This window comes from Ursus americanus, chromosome 33, assembly GCF_024610735.1.
Source record: "Ursus americanus isolate L20-20 chromosome 33, mUrsAme1.1.p, whole genome shotgun sequence".
NCBI lineage: Eukaryota > Metazoa > Chordata > Mammalia > Carnivora > Ursidae > Ursus > Ursus americanus.
In genome coordinates, this window is record NC_142159.1 from 9,244,053 (window position 1) to 9,264,282 (window position 20,230).

The 20,230-nt window shown below is 43.1% G+C and overlaps 1 protein-coding gene across 1 annotated transcript in view; it reads left to right on the plus strand.

The window, feature by feature from the left end:
* The first annotated feature begins 637 nt into the window (after nucleotides 1-637).
* Nucleotides 638-20,230, plus strand: part of SRSF4 (serine and arginine rich splicing factor 4) — a 39,845-nt gene continuing 20,252 nt past the window's right edge. The window contains exons 1-3 of the mRNA XM_045782680.2: nucleotides 638-935; nucleotides 17,336-17,478; nucleotides 18,381-18,493. Coding sequence (XP_045638636.1) covers nucleotides 829-935; nucleotides 17,336-17,478; nucleotides 18,381-18,493 — 363 coding nt within the window. The 5' untranslated portion in view covers nucleotides 638-828. The remainder of the gene's footprint in view (nucleotides 936-17,335; nucleotides 17,479-18,380; nucleotides 18,494-20,230) is intronic.

Consider the following 20,230-nt stretch of genomic DNA (forward strand, 5'->3'; position numbering starts at 1 on the left):
CAATTGAAAATAAACTGGCCAAGTAATTTAGTCAGTGCCAAGCCTAATCTAGTTCCCAAACTCCAGACTTCCCTACTTCCCTCACTGCTTCTATTGCAGCCACTTGTCCTATTTTTTAAAATATTACCGGTTATTTACTGGGCACTTGTGATGTGCGGGGAACAGTACTAAGTGCTTGACGTATCTATTATATATAATTCTCCAGCCAACTCTGGAAGGTTGCAATTTCTATCCCCCTCATACAGAGAAGACAAACGGGGCTTAGAGACGTGGCGCGTAACGGGCCCAAGGTCACGGATACAAAGACGGTTAGAATCCAGACTTAACTCCAAAGCTGCTCAGAAGTCGAAACCACTCCCGGTTCAAAGGACAAAAGCAGGAACGCTCGCTGGGCGGGGACAGTTGCAGGCACTTCCGGGGGGAGGAGCGAAGCCAACGGGCTGCGAAAGCGGCGCAGGCCCGGCCACAGCGACCTCGCGAGAGGATGTAAAGAGCGGGAGGGGGAAGACTGCCCCCGCGCCGCAAGCACCGCCTGTCGATCACCTGGCCCCGCCCCACGCCGGCGCGCCCCTGAGCAAGCCCCGCCCCCACTCCGGCCGGGCGGGAAGCGAACGCGCGCTCCCTCCCGTTACCCTCCGCCTGCGGGGAGGGCGGGGAAGGCGGGAGGCGCGCGCTCGCGTGCTGCGTGCTCGCGTACGTCGCTGGGGTTCGGCTGCGTCCGTCCCGCCGCTCGCCCGTTGCCGCCGCCGCCGTCGCCGCGCTCTCGCTTCGCCGGCCGCCGCCTAAGGGGGGCTGGGGCCGGGCCAAGCCGCCGCCGCTGTTGCCGGGATGCCGCGGGTGTACATCGGCCGCCTGAGCTACCAGGCCCGGGAGCGCGATGTGGAGCGCTTCTTTAAGGGCTACGGGAAGATCCTGGAGGTGGATCTGAAGAACGGGTGAGGAGGGCAGAAGAGGAGTCGGCCGGGTGGGGACAGGGCCCCAGCGGTGGTGGGGAGGTCGTGGGGACGGGAGAGGGACGCCTACCCGGCGCGGAACTGCTACCGGCCTGCTCCGGCTCCGCCATAGTCGCGGCGCCTCGGGGGCGCGGGTAGGCCCTGGTTCCCACTGCGCCTGCGCGGGTGGGGGTGGTGGAGGGATAATGGGAACGATGGTGAGGATCTGAGTGGGACGGGGAGAAAGACAACCCGAGTGGGATTGGGGCTACGGGCGGGAGGGTAGGGCTCCAGGGCGCCGGGGAGAGGCCTGGGTTTTTCCTTCCCGGCCCCGGCAGTGGGGCCTGGTTCGTCTCCGGTTAGAGACCGACCTTTCCCGCTCTTAGGGCTGCTGGAAATAAACAGGATTTCCTGCTCCCTTTTCACCTCTTGCCCAGTCTAATGGATCAGACAGTCACCACGCATCTTTACCGAATCCAGGAGCTCCGGAGGGAGGCCTTTTTTGACTTGCATGTGTCACACTTTTTTGGGCGGGAGACTCGGGTTTGAGTGAGTAGTCTAGTGACAGTTTCGAAAGTATCGTCTTGCCGCGCTGAAAGCCTTGACCGTTCCCTCTGCAAGGGTAATTTAAAGTCTTGATTCGTTATCTTTCCACCTCCGTATAGAGTTTCCATGCTGTGGTTTCCGTTCTACAACTTGCCAAAAAATTGCTTTGTCGTTGTAGAATTTGTTAGTGAATCGTGGCCACCCTGGCTAGTATCTGCGGCAACTAGTTAATGAGACGGAGATTCACAGCTCGAAATTGCTAACTTACTGCCTCCCCGGGTTTGGTCTGTTACTTGTATTCCTGATCTACGTTGGCAGAGCAGGGCTAGCAGGGGCTACACGTTTCAGGGCAAAGAGATGAGTCCGGCTTGGAGAAGGTACTCAATGGGGAAAACTATGAGAACCAGGAAATGTTAGGTAGGACTTCAAAGAGATAGATATAAAAATTAAAAGGAGTAGGGGGAACATTTTAGGGTACTAAACCTTGAGTGTTGGAGGAACTCTTGGCTTATTTGAAAAATAAAATGAAAGACATTTGCAACAGGTTTGATATGGCTACAGGTTACTCTCCTTTGTAATACCAGCAACTAACACTTGAGAAGTTATGAAAAATAAGTATAAGTTGCATATTTGAGACAAATTGGCAGCTTCCATTTACTCACATTGTTGATTGGGTTTAAAAGTCATTTCAAAGTGATTGTTAGGAAGAATCACCTTCTTACTAAGGAAAATGTCCTCCATAAAAGTGTTTATTATGGGGCGCCTGGCTGGCTCAGTCGGTGGAGCATGCAACTCTTGATATCCAGGTTATAAGTTCGAGTCCCATGTTGGTTGCAGAGATTAGCTAAAAGGATAAAATCTTTTTTTTTTAAGTGTTTACTATGAATACTGATTTAGAGTAAAAGGGTTAGGAAATTACTCATTTGGTACAATAGAGCTTTCGGTTCTTGAGGAATTTACTAGATAAAGTGGGTTTTTATTATTGTTGCTGTGATACAGATGTGAAAGATGAAGTGAAAACTCCCAGTTTTCTTCAGAGGCCAACTAAGTTGACAGAGTAAATTTTGTGGGGAAAGCGTGGTTTTTGAAGCCAGACAGGCTTGGGTCAGATCCTAACTTTACCACTTAACTCTCTGTGGGCAGGTTACTTCTGTGACTGTTTTCTCATCTACAAGGAAAAGGAGCATTAGAGATCATTGTAAAGCATTTGGCTCATAGCTGTAAATGGTAGCTGTAATCAGATGGTTTTGACTGTGATCATTAGGAGACAGCTTCAGTGTTTGATAACATGAAGCGTATTTGGTGCTGTCTGTTTTCTAAAGTTACTCAAGTGATAGCAGGAAATGATGTTGATGTTAATGGTAAAGTGGTTAATGGAATAAATACGTTGATAACCCACCAACAAGATGCCTGCTACTGTGCTAAATGGTTTGGAAAGAAAAACAGTTCTGCTCTTGAGTAAATTAAATGTTGACAGTTACAGTGTGTACACTTTGAGTTAAGAAATGCTTGCTCTCGCTTTAAACTCAAGTAAAACTTGGAATGGTTTGTTTGAAGAGATTTGTTTGAAATGGGCTTTGAAGAATGAATTGAGTGGGGCTTGAAATAAAGGTGTCTGGGAATAATGTGTGTCATAACCGGTGATGAGGAGGTGGTCCAATAAGGAACACTTTTGAGAAATAATGAGCAATCAAGCTTGGATTGAGTCTCATGAGGGATTTAGAAATTAAACGACATGAACCAGAAACATCAACTATAAGATTTTACACTGACCATCCAAAATCTATAGATAGGAATTGAAAGTCTCTGTAGGGAATAATTGAGCAATCTGGGAAATGGCAAGAAAGGACAGATCCTTGCTGAACCCTAAAATACCTGGGTGTCTTTGGGGGAACTATTCTCTTAGCAGATCTGCTGCTAAACCATGATATGTGTGAAACCTGTGATTGAAACTGAAGGTTGAAATGAGGAATGGGAAGTCATTGCAGGGATTCAAAGGCAGGTGAGACAATTATACTGGCACACGTGGCAGCATTCAGGAATGCCTGCAGAGGAAAGTGACTGCTGAGCAAAGGACCAATGGTATAGATGGATTCCAAGCAAGAATTGACGGGACTAGATTGCAAAAGTGCAGAGGAGTCTGAACGCAAGGAGGAGGTACAAAAGGAAAAGGTGGTGTAATTTAGCAACATGTAAGCTTACGGTTCTGGACACTGACTGAGGATAGTAGGTCTCCTTCAGGAGCATTTTTTAACATACCTGGCTTGTAATTATTAGTAATCAAAACACTAAAGCAGATTTTGGGTGGAGAGGATTTTGATGAATTGCTGAAGCGTTCACACTTGTATGTAGAAGTGAGATATATCAGTAGACAGTAGATATGTTCAGAATTAATTAAATAGGCATAAAGTACTGGTATAACTGGAGGTTGACCGAATGAGGAAGCAGATGAGCTCTCCAAAGGAGATTTAATGTCCAGGAGAGGATTTTATGGATCCTCTTGGGATTTCAAAAAGTGTGTATGCAGTAGTTCATTGCCTGCCATTTTATTATTCCAGGGGACCCTAATCTAGATTGCCTTTATTTTAGAGAATTCCTATAAAGGTGGTTCATTTGGGACCACAACATGATGTAGATCTCCCGGGACCCTGTAGACCGCTCCAGGTCCCCTAGAATCTCCTACGTTCAAACCTGCCACACTGACTCCAGCAAGAGCCACTGTGGGACCAGGAGTCAAGGAAACAACAGCCTTAGCAGTAACTGTCTATATAGCCTTCCAGCTCTGGTAACTTTTGTTGCCTTTGATTATTTGTGAATTCTGTGGGCTTTCTTTTTTATTAATAAATCATGTGAAATGTAGAAGGTTTTTAATACAGTAGTTTCTCTTGCCACAGAATCTTGTGGTTACGGTCATAGATCTTTATATCTCAGTTTTTCCATATCTTAGTTTAATAAATTTATTTTATCACACCCTGAGATTATTTTACTTGCCTAGGACCTGGACAGGTAAACCTCCAAATCATTGAGGTTTCTTTGTTTTGTTGGTTTTATTTTTAAGTTGGCTAAAGACATGAATTAAAACTCTCCAGAGAAACTTGGCTATATATTTCACACCTGTGCTTCATATTACAGTGAAATTGTGAATATCTGGAATTTTCAGGGGTGTTCTTGTCTAATTGGATTTGCACAACTTCTTAAGTATTAGCAGGAAGGTTTTGTTTTCACCCTCCTTGAAAATCCCTTCAAGTAGAACGTACCTTAATTTTTTTTAATATGTTAAGACTTTCAGTGAGTCAAAATTACTGGTTTTGTCCCTGATCACTGTAGAGCATTGTTAGATTTTAGTTACTGAGATGAATCCGTGCCAACCCCAGACCCCACACAGGGATTTTCTCTGAGTCCTTGATGGGAGCTTGTTTTGTTTAGTTTCTTGTCTTTTTGTTTTAAAGGGCCAATAACGGAAATACAATTAGTTGAATGTTCCAGGTTTTTGGTTTCTGGTTAATTGAACTGTGGGAAATTATCTTCACCTACCACCAAATAGTGATAAATGCTATATAATTTTTATGATAATAGTACAGCTAATGAGCGCCAGGAATGACAAAGAAAAGGCAAACACTCTCCCTTTAAAAAGACCCCACCACCTTTTTGTCCACAGGCAGTTCTGCCCCCAAAAATAATGACACATTTGAATCTTTGGGGTCCAAGGCTTTGAATCTTTCTGTCAAGTAAGGCATTTGGTTCTGGAGTAATTTTATGATTATATAAGAAAAGATTAAAACAGTTTCGTTTAAAGGACAACTTTGTTTATACATAGTTAAAATTAAAGACCCATTTTTAATTCCTGTAGTGTTTCAAAATAGCATGTCTTTATTTCTGATTGTAAAATTTTTACATACATGTTGTAAATTTTTTTTAAATTTAGAGGACAAAAAATAATCATCCAAAGATAACACTGTCTGCATTTTGAGACTTTTTTTTCATACACCCATGCTTTTCTTATGCCTCCCCATCTTTTCCACAGACTTGGGTCATATTATATGTCCTGTTTGTTTCTACCGAATAGCCTGATCCTTTGTCATTAAGTGTTCTCTGACAACTTCATTCTTAATGGATTCATAGTATTCCCACGTATCAGTGTTACTTATTGTACATAATTAAAACCATGTTGCAAGACATTTAGGTTGTCTTTGGTTTTTTGCTAATTTATGCTTTTACAGCACTGTGGTAAATATCCTTTATATAAATCTTGGGGTAGATTCCTGAGTGGATTTTTGGAGTCAAAGCATATATACACCTTTAAGGCTTTTGCTGCCTATTGGTTTCCATTACTCTCTAGACAAAGAGTATTTATATTTTTACCTGTTGTGTTTAAGAGTTCCTATTTTTCTGAACCCTCAATTAGCCTTCATTACAATTTTTTAATATTACGATTTTTAATGAGAATGTTTAAAATTGTATATGAGGAAATTATCTTGCCACCTTTAAGGCTCATCCATTTAGCCTACCAAGCATAACAGATTCAAGAACTTTTTTTAAAAAGAACACTTGTTTAGAAAATAAATACAAAATCCTCTTAACATAAGGTCTTTTTTAAAAGATTTTATTTATTAAGAGAGAGAGCCAGCGCTCGAGCAGGGGGAGGGACAAAGGGAGAGGGAGAAGCAGACTCCCCACTGGGCCAGGAGCCCTGTGCCTGCTGGATCTCAGAACCCTGCAATCATGACCTGAGCTGAAGGCAGACGCTTAACCGACTGAGCCACCCAGACGCCCCTAACATAAGGTCTTATGTGCAATTTTACGTCCCACTTTTTCTACCTAATTTATCTCATGTATTTTTTCTGTTACATAAAAATCTTACATACATCATTTTAATGCCTGCAGAAAATTCATTGTATGCCTGAATCATGATTTACCCAACCATTCTTAGGTCATCTCTAAATTCTGGTTGTTAAAATGATGCTGTGAGGAGTATCACATGCATAAAATTTCGTATTTTTATCATTCCTTAAGACAGATCCTATGAAGTAAAATTCACGTGTCACAGCAGGAAAGAACGTTGTCAAGGCTCTTGATGCATGTCATGCCAAATGACTTTCAGAAAAGCTGTGTACCAGTTCCTCTTGTACCAGCAGTGTATGGCGCCTGTCACGGCAGCCTCACCAGCATCGGGCATACGTGTTGTTTCAAATCTTGGCTAATTTCACAGGTGCAAGTGGTCTTAAGTGTCTTCACCAAGAACTTTTTCTTAAATGAGTAAGAAATAATGAGACACAGGGCTATGAATTTAGTAGCATAACCATTACAGATGTGACCAAGTTGGTTTTTGTACTGCACTCTTGTTGAAATCAGCCTACATCCAAAATTTTTAAGTTTCTGTCATTTTGAAAAATCAGTGCCAAGAGACAATACCGTACTGCAGTTTTGACCAAATGTTGCTAGCATAAATTCCCTGGCTTGAGTCTTCCACTCTGTGGTTCTGGTTCCCCAGTCAGTTTGTGATAAGAATAAACATTGGCTGTAAATATTCGGCCAAGTCATTTTAAACCCCTGTTCCTCAGTTTAATGTCTTGCTCCTCCCTTCCTTATTGAGGGAGCATATGAATAGAAAGGGCCATGTGAAGTATTTGTCCCTTTTAAAAGGTGAGCATAGGATGTAGGCTAGATCAAATATGATTTGGGTTCCCAGTATTTCTGGATGCTTCCAAGTAACTTAAACAGAAAATTGTACTTTGAGCTTCTCTAGGAAAGATGCTCCTAGTATGTGAGACAATACTGTTGGGGGGGGGGTCTTTATAAATTTGTAAATTTGTAAGCTAACGCTGAAATTTCAAAATTTAAAAAAAACATTAACAGCATGCACTTGTGTGATTTATTTTTCAACTGCATACACCAAAGTGCTTTACTAACAAGTGTTGTTGTCTCTAGTTTGTACTGATCGGGAAACTGAGGCATTGGGGCAATTAAGTGCCTGGCACAAGGTTACAGAATGAGTTATTGACAACTCTGGAAGCTGGAGCGCTTTCTTATTCCCGTACCAAATACAGCAGGAGCAGTGGCAGTCAAAGCCTCTCGTGCTTTCCTTCCAGATGGTTCCATCCTATTGTTCTGGCACTTGCCTCCAAGGATGAGAAGGTAGTTAGGTTCCACAGCCTGTTCAGTCTTTAGTCTCTCTACAGAGTCTTCAACAAGCTAAAAAGTTACTGCCAGCAGTGAGACAGGTGGTAGTTTTTGTGATGCTGGCCCTAGACAGAAACTCTAGTGAAACTTTCAGGCTATTCTTTGAAGATCTGTAAGATGGTGTCAGCTTTGTCCTGGCTGACTGGGGTAGGATTTGTGCGAGCAGATGCAGTGAAGTGATCTCTGTCGCATTATTGCCAGGGCTGTCTGGTCTTGGAGTAACCTGAAGGCGAAGGCTCAGGCTGTGCTCTGGATTTGCATGCCCGTATTTTGAGGAAATGCCCTACATGACTGTCCTGCGTGTTGAGATCAAGGTCTGGTTGTCCCGGAACTGCAGATGATGCCTGAAGAAGCACCCAAATGACGCTTGTAATCCTTCTGTCAAGTGCCCCAGCCACACCTGTAGGCCTGGATGCCAGAATGGGGGGCATTCGTAAACAGAGACCTCCAAGGCCTAGAGAAGGTGGGGAGACCAAAGGAGGAAAGGAGGGAGGTCTGAATCCGGCCTTCAGGAATGGAAGAGGTGAGCAGAAGGCTCGGGCACGGGAGTCAGGAACCACACACCAGAAGCACTGAACTTTGAGAAAAGTCATTTCATGTGAATGAAAAGAAACTGTTGATCCATTAATGGTAAAAGAATTTGAAAATGTTAAAATACTAAATGAATTAAATGACTGATTTCAAGGGAAGGGCATCCCCTAAGAAATAGCATAGGAAGTGGCGTCTTTAACCAAAAAGGAAAAGAAACTGACTGCAACCCAGGGACTGTGGAGTGGTTATGAGGGATTTGGGAACAGCCAAGATGGTCCCAGAGGTGTAACTTCTAAGAGGCTTTAACACCTGTTACCCACTCATAGTGCCATTTTAGAGGTAAGTACGAACTGGTTTTGTTTGTGGCTTTTGTGTGGAATCAAGTAGTGCTGTCTGCTGAGTGTAAACTTTTAGTTCGCTAAGGTATGAATTACAGATACCGGATTCCTATCTAATATCCCAAGAGGTTTTTTTTTTTTTCCCCTAAGTTGGTAATATGACGTTCATCTCTTGAGGGTTTTTTTTAATACACATATTTTTTTAAATCTTTGATTGTCTTCATGAACTGTAGTTGTCATCAGGGAATAGCTGACCCCTTTTCTTGTGGGATCTCTTCATTTACTCTCAGTGTTGATAAGTGTCGGAAAATGGAAAAGTACAGAGGTGTGATTGTTCGCCCCTTACCCCCTTTGAAGAAAGCAGCCACGTTGAGTTTAAAATATGGGTGAAATACATTTGGTTGTGACGGGGGTTATGGTTGTAATGGTGATCCACAAACTATGCAGGAGTATGTTGCTTTCTGGGAGTAGTCCCGTTTCATGGGGTGGAAATATGGTGGTAGCCTAATGAAAGTGCAATTGCTTAGCAACCTTACGTTCATTTTGAAGTGGTTTTGGATAGTTGAAAGGAATTGGCAGATAGGCCCACAGAATGGTTACAAAGTAAGGCTAAATTTGAACTTGATACAGATTCCTACCTCCTACTATTCTGGAGGAATTTTGTTTTACTGCTTTAGGTACTGATTGCTTCTGTTATATTTTCTTCACCCCGATATGTGAGCATTCCTTTAGAGACGGGCTGGCATTCCCTTAATGATGTTACCATTTTCTGTTTTCCTAGACTGGTGCTAAAATTTTGATGACCTATAAAATTTGGTAATTTTGATAGGTTTGGTTCCACGAATAACTTAGAGAATAAGTGTTCACAACTTATTGGTGTCAGTACCTATCAGCTGCAGAGATGGTATTTCTTACCATTTAGTATTTGTCATGAGATGCTAATATTCATGTGGGCATTTCTCTTCCACAGCACATAATTTGATAAAACTGATTTTCTGTGCTTCTAGAGCTTGCATTTCTCAAACTGTGTCTGCTCTTTGGACCGCATCTTCCGCTACTGTGTGGGAGGCAGTAGCACGTGATAGTGAGTGCTGACTTCGGGCTAGGAATGACTCCAGGTGTTGGGTAGCCTCAGCAAGTTCCTTCCCTGCTCTGAGTCTTACTGTCTTCGTCTGTGAGCTAACACTAAACCTCAGAGTTGTGAAAATTATTACAAAGGAATTTGAAGAAGGAAGGAATTCTGGTGGGCTGGAGTAGTCATGTTAATAGTAGTTTGGAATTAAACAAAATTAAATCAGATCTTAGATGCCTGTCATCTGCAAAGTACTTTCCTGGTCGCTGCTATAATCCTGGTGTAGTTGGAAGTCGTAAACCTTACAGCATTCTTTGATTTCTGGTCCATTTTTTTTCCATACCATTCATGCTTATATTTTTTGGTCCCAGTCACCATTCCTTACAAAACTAATTAAGTGCATTCTTAAATACATAATTTTGTCAATATCCATTCACGTCTACCACCTCTAGGCCCGACTCTCTGTCATCTCTATGCTGGTCTAATTTTTGCTGAGCCTTAAAACCAAAGGCAGATTCCAGGGGTTGTTGCGGGACCTCCAGAATGGGGATTGCACAGAATAATCTTATTTTTCCTCTATTCTTCTAGTCTGTTATGTTCTGAACCCACACATGTTTTCGGAAGGACCAGATGGCTGACACTGGCTAATGGGAACCAAAAGACAAGAGTGAAAGTAACCTGGTTGTCACATACCCCAAGCTTAGAGGTGCCTCACCTTGCCCCAGGATCAATTTCTTTTTCTCTCTGGAGATTTTACCCCCACTTACCAAAAACTTGAATACAGCCTGACTTACCTGAAGTTAGATTATCAAGTCAAGCAGCAGCATTTGTTAAATGAAAAGGGTTGTACTCAGGACCGTGGGAGAGAAGAAGCATCTGCCTTTACAAAGGCAGCGTGTAACCAGGTAGTTTAGAGCTTGAGTCTGGAGTCGGATGGATCTGGGTTCAGATCCAGCCACACCACTTATGAGCTCCTTGACAGTGAACAGTAGCTTAGCCTCTCCAAGCCTCAGTCTTCTCATTTGTGAAATGGGAATAATCATAATAATAGTACATTCTTCACATACAATATGAGGAATGAATGGAATATTACAGATGAATTGTTTATTATGTGCCAGGCACTACACTAAATATTAGTCTTTGTTAACAAAGAGCACATAATCAAATGAGAGGGTCAGCACAAAGAAAAAAGAGCAAGGCCTTGAAAGGCCGTAGAAACATTGTCATGTAAAACAAAATGGAATAGAAGTGCCAACGCTAAAGGAGGTGCTCGGATGATTAGTCAGGCAGGTGTGTGGGACTTCGTAAGAGAGAGAGAATTCTCAAGTCTATGGAAGAAGATTATTTTGCTTCACCTTGTGTAATCAAGGCACTCAGGTTTGGAGAATGATCGAAACAAAGATATATAGGAGTACAGACCTCTGAGCAAAAGAATGATCTAGGAGCTGGTTTTCCCTGCTACACCCAGAGACAAGGTGACTAGTAAGAATAGCCATATTCTGGAATTAAGTAAGCGGATCAGACAGGAAGAAGACGGCCTTGGGCGCCCGGCAAATGCGAGAACTAGGGCCAGGCTGAACGGGCAGCAGAGAGGAGTCGTCAGGGGTGATTCCGAGTGCTGGGAGGAGATGAGTGGTCAGGGGCTCCAGGAGAGAGAAATCATGAGGTAGGTTTTCTTCTTTGAAGGTGGGGAAAGATCAAGTGCAGACTGAGCTGTGGCCAGCGCTTACAGACCAGGAATCCACACTAGCTCTAATCAGAGAGCTCTTGGTGTGCGGGAACTGCCAGTTTGCCGACGTGAAAAGAGCCCCAGACTGGGTACTGGTGAGCCCTGAAGTCGCACCCCAGCTCTGCCACTCAGTGAGCACGGGTAAGTCATCCACCTTCTCCGGGCGGCCTTGATGGCCATCCCTCCTCTGAGGCTAAAGAAAGGGAGGCCAGAATGCCCAGAGCAGCCTCCTTCCTGTGTCAGGATAGGAAAGGGTCTCAGGAACCTCCTTCATGTGGTAGGAGTCCTAGTTGTGGGTCATAAGCAATCCTTTGTGACTGGAAAAGTCAAACTGCAGCCATAATCAGTGACCCAGAGCAGTGAATGTGACATGGGTAATTCTGCTTTGAGGGCCTACCCACTGCTTCCCTGGAAGGGTGCAGACCTCTGGAGTTGGGGCAGTGACCGTTCTTACTTGCAGGCTTTTCTGAGTCGGCCTCACCTGAGCAATAGAGAACAGCTGCAGAAGTGTCTTTCTGCACTTTTCCAAGCACTTTATGCAGACAGCGAGGAGTACTGCTGTTATTACTATCCTGTCAATATGTCCTAATTTTTTTCACCTCATAGGACCAAGTTGACCGAAGCGTAGGACCAACACTGAGTACTTTGAAAGAAAGCTGTTTGATTCCTGTTCACTGAATGCCATTTCTTTCAGGGTAGATTTAAGGGCTCTGCCCTTAAAGAACAGTGCTATTGACCCTAGTTTGAGGGTTCAAGCCACCCCATGGGTTAACTTCAACAGATGAAAATTTTTCCTTGGCTACAGCAACATCCCTAATCCTGACCAGCCATGGAGAGGTTCGGTTCTTACAAGGAAAATGAGTGAATGTGGGAATGGCTCACCACATTGGGAAAACAAAACTCACATCCTGCTGATGGTTGGCTGAGGACTGTCATGTCCACATACAAAGAAAAGCATGTGGCACAGTTGTAGGACAAAGGTGAGCAGAGATCTACCGTGGAAAGGGGCACATTTTTCTTATAGAGAGAACCACCAAGGCATGCCCCTCGGTAAGCAGTGTTGGTGGGTGATGGCAGGCACACGCATGGAGGCTTGCTTTCCCTCGCTCCTCATGTCACTCCCCCTCGGTTAGCCAGCGCTGAGCACCCCCTTGGTCCCGCCCTGCCTGGTTAGCTTGGTCAGCATGCCTCCAGAGCAAGTCCTGCTCCTCATTTTTCAGAAGGGACTTTTCTCCAGTCTCCCTATTCAGTGAAGGTGTCTGGAAGACAGGGATGACCCTAAGTCGTTCTGAAGAGGGTGGGTCGGGAGCACATCCTCTTCAGTGAGCCATGCAGAGGGGCATTTGGGACCATCCGTAGAGATGATTAGGATCAGGGAAAGCCCCTTCGGCAACAACACGGGCTCAGATGATACTTCTTGGGTGAAAAGTGTGATTAACATTTCTAAAAGCGGAAAGCTTAGAGTAGTTTGAAAACCATGTCATTCCAGTTCCAGCATCTCCGAGTTCTGACTGATAGCCTGAGCAGTAGGGCAGCTGTTGAACGAGGGCCACCAGAGCCGGCCGCGCTGGGAGCCTGCGCTCAAGTGTAGAGCGCCCACACAACTCCAGGTGGCTTTGGTCGTGCTCTCCACATACCTGTCCATACTTGCTAAGGATCACGGTCCCCGCTTTTTTAGGGAGAAAATGACAGGCACTCCCCTCCTGTTCTGTTTTGTTTTGTTTTTTTGGCTAAGTCTGTCAGGATAAAATGTGACCGAGAGGAAAAGAGTTAGGGAAAAGGCAATAGCAGAGGAATGGTGAAGAAAGAAGTTTTCTTTTAATTGAAAAACGGTGTGTATTTAATAGGCCACGCTTTTTGTTCTTTCCCCTAGGCGCGGGGGGGGGGGGGCAGGGCGGGGGAGGGGGGAGTGAATGACATGACATCTGGGAGTAAAGCAGAAAGAAGCACCTGGGAAGGTTTTTGTTTTAGTTTTACCAAGCCCTGCCATGGAGGGATTTTTTAAATTCGTCTTAGATTCATTCCCCTGAATTCCTTCATCTTCTTTATTCTCATACTGGAATTACTGGAAGGTGGTGGGTTTTACCAGTAGAAGAGGAAGGGTGTCTGCATCTAGAAAGAAACGTCAGGTTGTGTTTGTGGGGCTTACTCACAGGTCACACCAGAGACGTATATGCATAGACAGACACACGCCAATACATACAACATGTATGCGTGCATGTGTGCCTTTTATATGCCCCCTTATTTTGACAAAGGGTTCAAAAGGAGAGTACTTTTGGGGAGATTAGTTTCATGTTATTTGCTGCAAAGCACGTAGGGACATTAAGATCAATGTAGAAAGATCCTCTGATATTAGTTACCAGGGAGAGCTTTATTTTCTTGAAGGACTAAAATTAATTCAGAGATAGTTTTAAAATTTGAAAATTGGGACCCATACAATAGTTTTTAAAAGGTACTTGAGATGACAAAGATTAAATTTATTCTTGTCCATCTGTCACTGTGGTATTCCTCTGATGCTACCAGATTAGTTGAAATTCTCCCATTTTAACATTTACCTATCATACTTTTGACATTAGGAGAAACCTTAGGGATATGTAGTATAGCTCCTTTATTTCACAGATAAACTAAGACCCAGGAAAATAAGATGATTTAAATCCACTTGTCAGAGTTGGTTGATAGCACAACCAGGACTAGAAACCAGGCCAGTTCTTGCTGCTGCAGGCTATTGAATAGTTCCGAGTTTGCCTTCTGGAGGCCTACCACAGGTTTTGAATGCCAGCTCTGCTGTTTTCTCAGGCAGGTTACTTAACACTGTGTGTCTCTGTTTCCTCATCTGTAAAATGGGGATAGTAGTACCTGGCTCTTGGGTATTGTGCATATAAGATAACATTGTCTAGTATGTGGAGATTACTTCATAAATGTTAAGTAACACTTTATTGTTACTGCGTAGTCTTCCTGCCTTATTTGGGGAACCCATTCACTGCCTAGTGAATGAAACAAAGTCAGTCTGTCAGTAAAGCCGATCTGTATAAACAGTAACGTGGTAGAAGCAACCACACTGATTCGGTCTTTACTTGGCTCAGAACAGGAGTCCCTGTCAGGTCCGGTTTGTGGTGCAAGGGGGTATTTGGTTTAATCTTCCAAACCCACCCAGCATGCCCGTGGCCAAGAGAGGTGACAGTCACATGCCTGATTTAATCCTTGGACTGGACTTTGACCTAAACACTTCGTAAATAGGGGGTCTGGCTGGCTGGGTCAGTAGAGCACACCACTCCTGATCTCAGGGTCTTGAGTTTGAGCTCCACGTTGGGCATAGAGTTTACTAAAAAATAATAATAATTAAAATGAAATTTCCCAAATAGATTTTGTGGCTTTTCACAGAACAGCCAGATTTCTTCTGTAAAGCAAAATAAATTTGATCTCAAGGTAGCTATTTTAATAAGTGACTTGGATATCCCAGACATGTCTACTAAGTGACCCACTTAGAAGTCAGTATTAGAATTTACTTACTAGAAATTTTAGAAGTAAATATTAAGGAAGGACTGACTATAAGGGCTGTTTTCCTCTAATAACACAAATTGGTCCCTACAACACAGGGAAGAATTTTATTGGCAGGGTATGCCTTGCTTCAGCCGCAGCTGCAGAGAAAGATTGGTCTGTCTGAGCATTAGTTTTTTGTTTGTTTTTGGGGGTCTTTTTTAGATCATTGTGTCTCCATTTAACGGACTGTCATTACTTCCTTCCAAGGTCAGAATAGGTTCCGCATGTAAGCCTCGGAACAGAGTGAGCACGCGCAGGGCACCTGGAGTCTTGGAGAATGCATTACCACATAGGTCTGACCGAAGCATCACCTCTTAGTAACAGAAGTTGGGCTTTCTAGTTCATACCATTGGCAGAGCTTAGGGTCTTGCATTCTCTGACCCTCGAATAGTTGAAAACCCCTGATTATTTTGAAGAAAACCATTTGGGTATATCCGTGATTCGTTCAGTCTTTAGGAGTCATTGTTGCCCTTCGGACATCACGTTAGACGCATTCGGGGCAGCATTTGGCGCTGAGCCCGCATGCCACTCTTCAGAGGGGCACCGGGGCATTTCCTCACGCCCGGGGTGAAGGTGTTCTCACATCGCTCTTTACTTGGCATCAGGCTCTCACCCATAGGATGCCAAGAGCAGCGATGCTGTGGGCAAAGCAGACCTGTGACCAGTCTTGACAACTGAATGAAGGCAGGCACTTTTGGGGGCAGGGGAGTATTTTATGATCTATCAAGAAATAAACCTAAGTAGAAAGTAGATTTGATTTATCTGCTTTTTTATTTAATTTTGTCTCTAAAAATGATAGTACAGTTTTCCCGCTATCCCACTCTACTTAGGAAAGGGAAAGGCAGCTGCAATATATTATCAGTGATAGATTTTTAGTGACTGTAAAGCACTTTTTAATGTAGTAAGTCAGTGATTGGGAGAGGCTTTACTTGCTTTGTCAAATATGACATCATGTTCAGAATCACTCTTACTACGCTGCATAGCAATTCTAGCCTTCTGGAAGCATCAAACCATGTTTTAGGCTTCATAGCCCACAAATTGAGCCAGGTGGCTTCTGAATGGTGTTACTGCAAAACATTTCCCATTGAACAGATGAATGTGTCTGTGTTCCATTTTTTTAATGGAGTTGAGATTCAGTGACTTTAAAGTTTGAATGCCTCTCAGACTTCTCAGTGTAAAGAACCCTCCAAGGTTTGTCAGCCATACAGTCACCTCTGGAGGCTCTGGTTGGAAGGGAACTCTTCAGTAAAGGGAAAATCCCGCAATTCCAAGTTTCTCTCCCTTAACATGTTGCTGAATGCGGCATTACGTGCTAAGAAAACTGGAATAATGTCGGTCAGGCCGGATGAACTCCTGGCAAGCCTTTTAACCTTTTTTTGGTTCCAGTCCGTTTAGACAGCGGAACACTGGTCAGCGTTTGCCTGTGTACGCAGCTTTGTTACAGACACTGCTTGTAACCTTCCTTTGTGATTAGGTACGATCATTAAGATGGTTTTGGTTTTTAAATATAGGCAGTGGTCACAGAGCTAGACTTCACAGCCGTGTTGTTAGACCAAACTGGAAGTTTATTGATAACGTAGCTTATAAGGTGTTTGTTTAACCTTACTTATGAATACCTTACACATTTTGTTGTTCAGTTTTGTAAGTTGTGTTCTTTAACAGGCATGAATAGGATTCAGGGGGGAGGGGGCTTGCTTTCAGATATGTGAAAACCAGCAGACCTCTTTGTTGGGAAGTTCCTCGCAATGCTGTATAAAGAAGTTTGCACAGTCATATATAGTTTTTAGAAAATTCCAGCCTACCTAAAACCTCCTGGAAATGAATTTGCAAAATCATGAGGAAGTGAATAGATCTGATTTTTTTTTCCACTAGGAATTTCTAGAACAGTTAATTCATTTGTGATTAATTTGCTTAGGTAGAAGAACAGGAACTTTAAAAATTTTTTTTTCCTTTAACTGAGATTTGAGGTACTGTGAGTTTTTTACTTGGTATGTTATTCCAAACTTGACTTAACAGTTAAGACACGGTGCCTGAATGTAGGTCTAGTTGTTCTTGAAGCTCTCATTTTGGGCTAAAGCTTACAAAAAAAAAAAAAGTTTTTATGTGATTTAAAAGGGCAAATACTCAGTGTTAAAGAGTCACATATTTTGATCCTTCATACCAAGCAGCCCTCTGGAGGTCTCTGCAGCTGCCACCAACTACTTGGGGAACAAAAGAAATGGTCTCTGTTTTTAGCCAGAGTCCTGCTAGAAAGACAGGAGTCTACCTTGAGAAGTCTCCCTATCCTCTTGCAGTGCCTGTTGGCACAAAGCAAAGTGGTTTCAGCCAAAGGGAAGAGAAAGCCGATCCTTAGTTTGCAAAACCCACCTAACCTTTGCTAAGCATGACCCTCATTGCTTTCTCTTTAATGACGGTGGAGCTGGCTGTCACAGTGGTGCCAACCAGGGTTTCGTTTGCTCTCTCCTAGATATGGGTTTGTGGAGTTTGATGATCTGCGCGATGCAGATGATGCTGTGTATGAGCTAAATGGCAAAGACCTTTGTGGTGAGCGAGTAATTGTTGAGCATGCCCGCGGCCCCCGTCGAGATGGCAGTTACGGTTCTGGACGCAGTAAGCATTGAAAAGGGCATTCGTATCAATGCCCTACATGCCTTTGTTGTTGAATGTTAATTTTTTAAGTAATTGATTAATTAATTAATGTTACACTGAAATGTATTGCTATTTAAGCTATTTGTTTTATAAATTATGTATCTTTTTAAATGTAAAATTGCAAATAAACATCTTTGATACTGTTTAATTTTAATTTAATTAATGACAAAGTACTTGTTTTAATACTTCATAAATATGTTTAATGATGTGTGTTTGTGTTGTTTTTTTTTCTCTGTAATGCAATTGTTTAACATAGATTTAACAAAGACCTCAATGTTTTAATTAAAAGAATCCTTTGAGGCTAAGATGACTGCCTGTTCCATTTGCTGACCTTGGGTTACCTTTCCATGCGTGGCTCTTTGAACCATTGTGGCCCTTGGCTGACCAAAACAGGAAGCCATGTGACGACCGCAACCTTTCCCCATTAGACCTGGGTGGTGAGGATCCCAAGGGTTAGACACAGATGAGATTAAACTGAAATAGGTGCCTGAAACTCTTTTTTTCGTATAAAATATTCACAAAAACTTTAATCACTGTGAGTAACACCAGTAACTGATTTAGTAATTTGGTTACTTATTTCTAAATTGATACATTGTTAATAGTTTTAATTTATGCATGTTAATTTTAAATATAATATTAATGAATATATATACTTACCACTTTGTAAATTAAATTAAATTTCATGTTTAGTTGATTGCTTTTTTTTAAAAAACCAATCTAGTTTTAGAATTACGGGGCGGGGACTGAGCTAAAATAGCTGTGCTGTTGTGGGGTGGGGTGAGTGGTACACTCGGGGGTATGTGTTGTGTCCCTTCTTCCTCTTCCTCCACTGAAGTAATGTTACCTGTTTGAACCTTCCAAAGGTGGATATGGTTATAGAAGAAGTGGCCGAGATAAATATGGCCCTCCTACCCGTACAGAATACAGACTTATTGTGGAGAATTTGTCAAGTCGGTGCAGCTGGCAAGACCTAAAGGTTTGGGCCTCGTTTACCTTCTGGGATAAGGTTGGGGAGCAGTTCAGCTCGGGAAAGAGATCATTTTGTGCAGACCCATGCGAACACAGAGTGCAGTGGTATTATGTGTTTGAATGTTTTCCCAAAGCCTGGAAAATTCTCTAAAGGTTCCAGGGGCTCCTGGCGGGCTCAGTCAGTGGAGCATCTAACTCATGATCTCGAGGCTGTAGGTTCAAGCCCCGTGTTTGGTGTAGAGATTGCTTAAAACCAGTCTTTTTAAAACGTAAAAATAAAAACTTTAAAAGCTTCCATAGGAGTACAAAAGACATCAGAATCTCGCTATTACTGTACATCAGGGGACCATCACTCTAGAGACAAGCTATGTTAAATTTTCCACTGTGTCGAGGGTGTTGTAGAGAGAGATGCCATTGTAGTTCCTCACCAACCAAAGAAGAAGTCGCAACCACCACTCTTCCCTGCGACACTAGCTGTAATATGCACGTTTGTGTCAGCTTCCAGTGGAGCTCCTCATGGGTGAAAACGACTGTCTGACTCATGTTCTTTCATAAGGTTTTGTTGTGGTGTTGCCCACACCACAAGGTGGTGACCATCCCTTGCACTGATCCCAGCTTATCTTCTGACAACTGTTTTTAAGCTCTGTAGGGAAGAGAGGCTGGGGTGTCTTAACCTGAATGGTGGAAGGACAAAAGAAAAGGATAGTGTGACTTTCCACTCTCACTTCTCGTTTTGAGTCCATCAGGAAACAGGCGCGCGGGCAGAACGAGCGAGTGAGTCTGTTTAGGTTCAGCAGAAAGTAGTTAGGGATCTTACCTTCATGTGGTTTTAACTCATCAAAGCAGTTTTGTATCCTTTTTCCCTTTTTGAAGTTGCTCCCAGTAGTCTTTAGATGGTTTGGTCTTAGCACAAGAGGCAAGAGCAGGACCTACGCTGGCGTTTTCTTCTGGCACTCGGTGCTGTTGTCAGCAGTGGAGGAGGCCCTCACGGAGTGTCTGCTAGCGGGCCTGTGCTCACTGCAGGAATGGCTCCAGTGCTCCGAGAGTTCACGGTTGAGTGCTGTGGGGAGAAACTGGGGAAGGCTTTCAGACTTTCGGTTAAAATGAAGCTTTGCCAGTGTCTTCAGTTGATTTCATCCTTCTGTACCTTTGGTAGTTTCACTGTCTGGAAAGGAGAGTAATAGAGCAAGCAGGTGCCTTGTAAGTCAGAGCAGACTTAACAGGGTTCTGGAGCCCACCTGTCTGCAGTGAATCCCAGCTCGGCCACCTGTCAGTTATTTTACCAAGTTACGTTCCTCTTGTGCCTCGTATTTTTCAGCTATAAAAATGGCATTAATACTCATTTTTACTCAAAGTTATTGTGCAAATCAAATGCAATTTAATATAAAAAGCCCAAGAACAGTTCCTGGCACAATAAATGCTAACTGTTAGTCGAAGAAATGCAAAAGTAAATTTCAGGGCTATTGGTTGTTTCTAAAATGTATAAATTTCATAACACCCGATGATGTTGAGATGAAATTTATATAGTAGTCTACCTCCAGAGGCATTGAGACTTGGTAGTTTGACCCATCGGGTGGGGTAAGTAGTATTAATTCAGATTCTGAAGTCTGTCTCCTTAAAGTCTTATGTTCTACTTTTCTGTTCTGCAAAATGGGGGAAATAATTGTATCTGTCTCACGTTAGGAGTTTAATTAAATCGTATAAACATTTAATAGCTGCTATTACTAATAATTTGGAAGTATGG